The sequence below is a fragment of the Aplysia californica genome, unplaced genomic scaffold, assembly GCF_000002075.1.
Source record: "Aplysia californica isolate F4 #8 unplaced genomic scaffold, AplCal3.0 scaffold03549, whole genome shotgun sequence".
Classification (NCBI taxonomy): Eukaryota; Metazoa; Mollusca; class Gastropoda; order Aplysiida; family Aplysiidae; genus Aplysia; species Aplysia californica.
This window is the reverse complement of record NW_004800819.1, coordinates 1-2,244: the sequence shown is the minus strand read 5'-3', so window position 1 is coordinate 2,244 and position 2,244 is coordinate 1. Positions and strand designations below refer to the sequence as shown.

At 42.4% G+C, this 2,244-nt stretch overlaps 1 protein-coding gene across 1 annotated transcript; it reads left to right on the top strand.

Annotated features, from left to right (window-relative positions):
• Positions 1-1,674: 1,674 nt before the first annotated feature.
• On the top strand, positions 1,675-2,238 carry LOC118479152 (the record flags this gene model as incomplete). Its single annotated transcript, XM_035973773.1, is given in 1 exon segment — positions 1,675-2,238. A coding segment is annotated over 1 exon segment (198 nt), but the record flags the coding sequence as incomplete, so codon positions are not given.
• Positions 2,239-2,244: the final 6 nt, after the last annotated feature.

Here is a 2,244-nt window from a genome sequence, read left to right as displayed (position 1 = left end):
CTTTCATCACTATACGTCATCATGATCTACGTCACGAGAGTAAAATATTCCCTCATCATCATCTACTCTCCGTCTTACACCCACTCTCTCTCTCTAAATCTCTCTTCCTTACTACTCTCCTTACACCCACCAAATCCAGTTTTTTTTTTACATGGGGGGGGGGGGAGAGTTATTGGATAACATCATCTGCTTGTGATATTCTCTGGGAAGGAGGGTGAGAGGATATAATACTCATCCTCTCACACCCATCTGCGCATTATAGTGATTGGCCACATCCTACATACCACTTGAACAACCACAGACCCAAACAAACCCAACCCCCCACCCCCCCCCCCCACATTCTTTCCACAGAAGAGGCCCACAGAAAAGGAACAATATACACAAAACACACTCACCCCCCCCCCCCCCCCCGTAAAAAAAAAAAAAAAATCCCCCCCATACCCCGGGGGCACCCGCGCAATAAAAAAACCATTTTAATAGGAAAACAGTCGAACCTGATCTAACGACCGCCTGTCCACCAATACCTCCAATTCCCACTTCCTCCGTTGCGGATTTTTTTTTGGGGGGGGAAATGGGGGGGGGGGGGGTTTGTTTCTTTGTTTCTTTGCTGTTGTGGTCGGTGTTTTGTTTTTGTTTTGTTTTTTTTGTTGTTGTTTGGTTGGGGGGGGTTTTGGTTTTTTGTTGTTGTTGTTTTTTTGTGTGTTTTTTTGTGTGTTTTTTTTTTTTTTGGGGGGGGGGGTTACATTATGATGACTTTGTACAAGACGCCCACCTGTCTAGAAGAACCCCTTTACTCCTCAACTATGGATGACTGTCTTGGACAATTAATTCGATTGTAATTATACATATGTAATAATGAGTGTGTATGTTTGTGTGTACGCGCGCGCGGTGTGTGTATGTGTGTGTGTGTGTGTGTGTGTGTGTGTGTGTGTGTGTGTGTGTGTGTGTGTGCGTGCGTGTGCGTGTGTGGGTAGGTGGGTGGGTGTATCATTAATGTAACACAATGCTGCACGTTTAGCTTTACGGAAAAGAAAGCGAGACTCTGTGAAACCTTTTTTACGGACATTGCATTGGCTTCCTTTTGAGAAAAGAATTGTGTACAAGTTGGCCACCCTATGTCACAAATGTTTGAATGATAATGCACCATCATATTTGTCAAATCTGTTAAGACTGTACATTCCAACTCGCAGTTTAAGGTCATCAGCTGACAAAAGGAAATTTGTTACCATCTATGAAACTTAAAACAATGGGTGAAAGGGCATTCGAATACCCAGGCCCCAAGATTTGAAATGCTTTACCAAGTAGGCTACTTTAACAGAGATCAAATCTTTCGATTCATTCAAATGTCAGCTGAAGTCGTTTCTGTTTTTAAATTAATACGATGAATATTTGGAGCAATTTTCTTTTAGTCAGAACACAACATTTTATGATATTGTTGTACACTGTACTGTATTGTAAAGCGCTAAGAGCCTGGTCTGTGTACTTTAATCGGGGTTGAGCGCTCTATAGATGTCAATTATTTTTATTTATTATTATTATTAATTATTTTTATTTATCATTATTATTATTATTATTATTATTATTATTATTGTTATTATTATTATTATTATTATTATTATTAATACAATGTATTTACTTATCTATCATTATACAGTTGCACACACATTTATTCCAGAATCATTCCAAAACATGCACGTGCCACTGTGTGCGCGTAATCCGAATGCAGAAGAGAGGGAAATACACCGATTCTGCGCCGACGCCATCCTGGTGAGCGATTTCCCCGAGCGCATGTACGTGCACAACGAGCCGGACGCGGTGCCCAGCCACCTCACACAAGAGGACTTCTCCAAGCCGCTCATAGAACGCGTGTAGGACAGCATCGGGAGTAGGGTGAAGGCGGCGCTTAAGACTAAGAGGACTACTCAGGGTCAGAGCATCGGCAGAACAGGGGCGGGCTCGAGGACGCACTCCCCGAAGCCGCAGCTGCAGCATAGGCAAGAGGAGTGATTGTAGCAGCTGCAGTTATAGTTACAGTTTACAGTTACGGTAGTAGTAGTAGCAGCAGCGGCGGAGGAGCAGCAGCAGCATCATCATTAGCAGCAGTATTAGTAGAAGTAAAAGTAGCAGTAACATCAGTAGCATTAGCAGCAGAAACAGCAGCAGCGTTTGCAGCAGCCACTAAAGCAGCTGTAACAGTTATCTTTTTCAACCCTTAATTTTTTAATAACAGTAAAATACATGTTA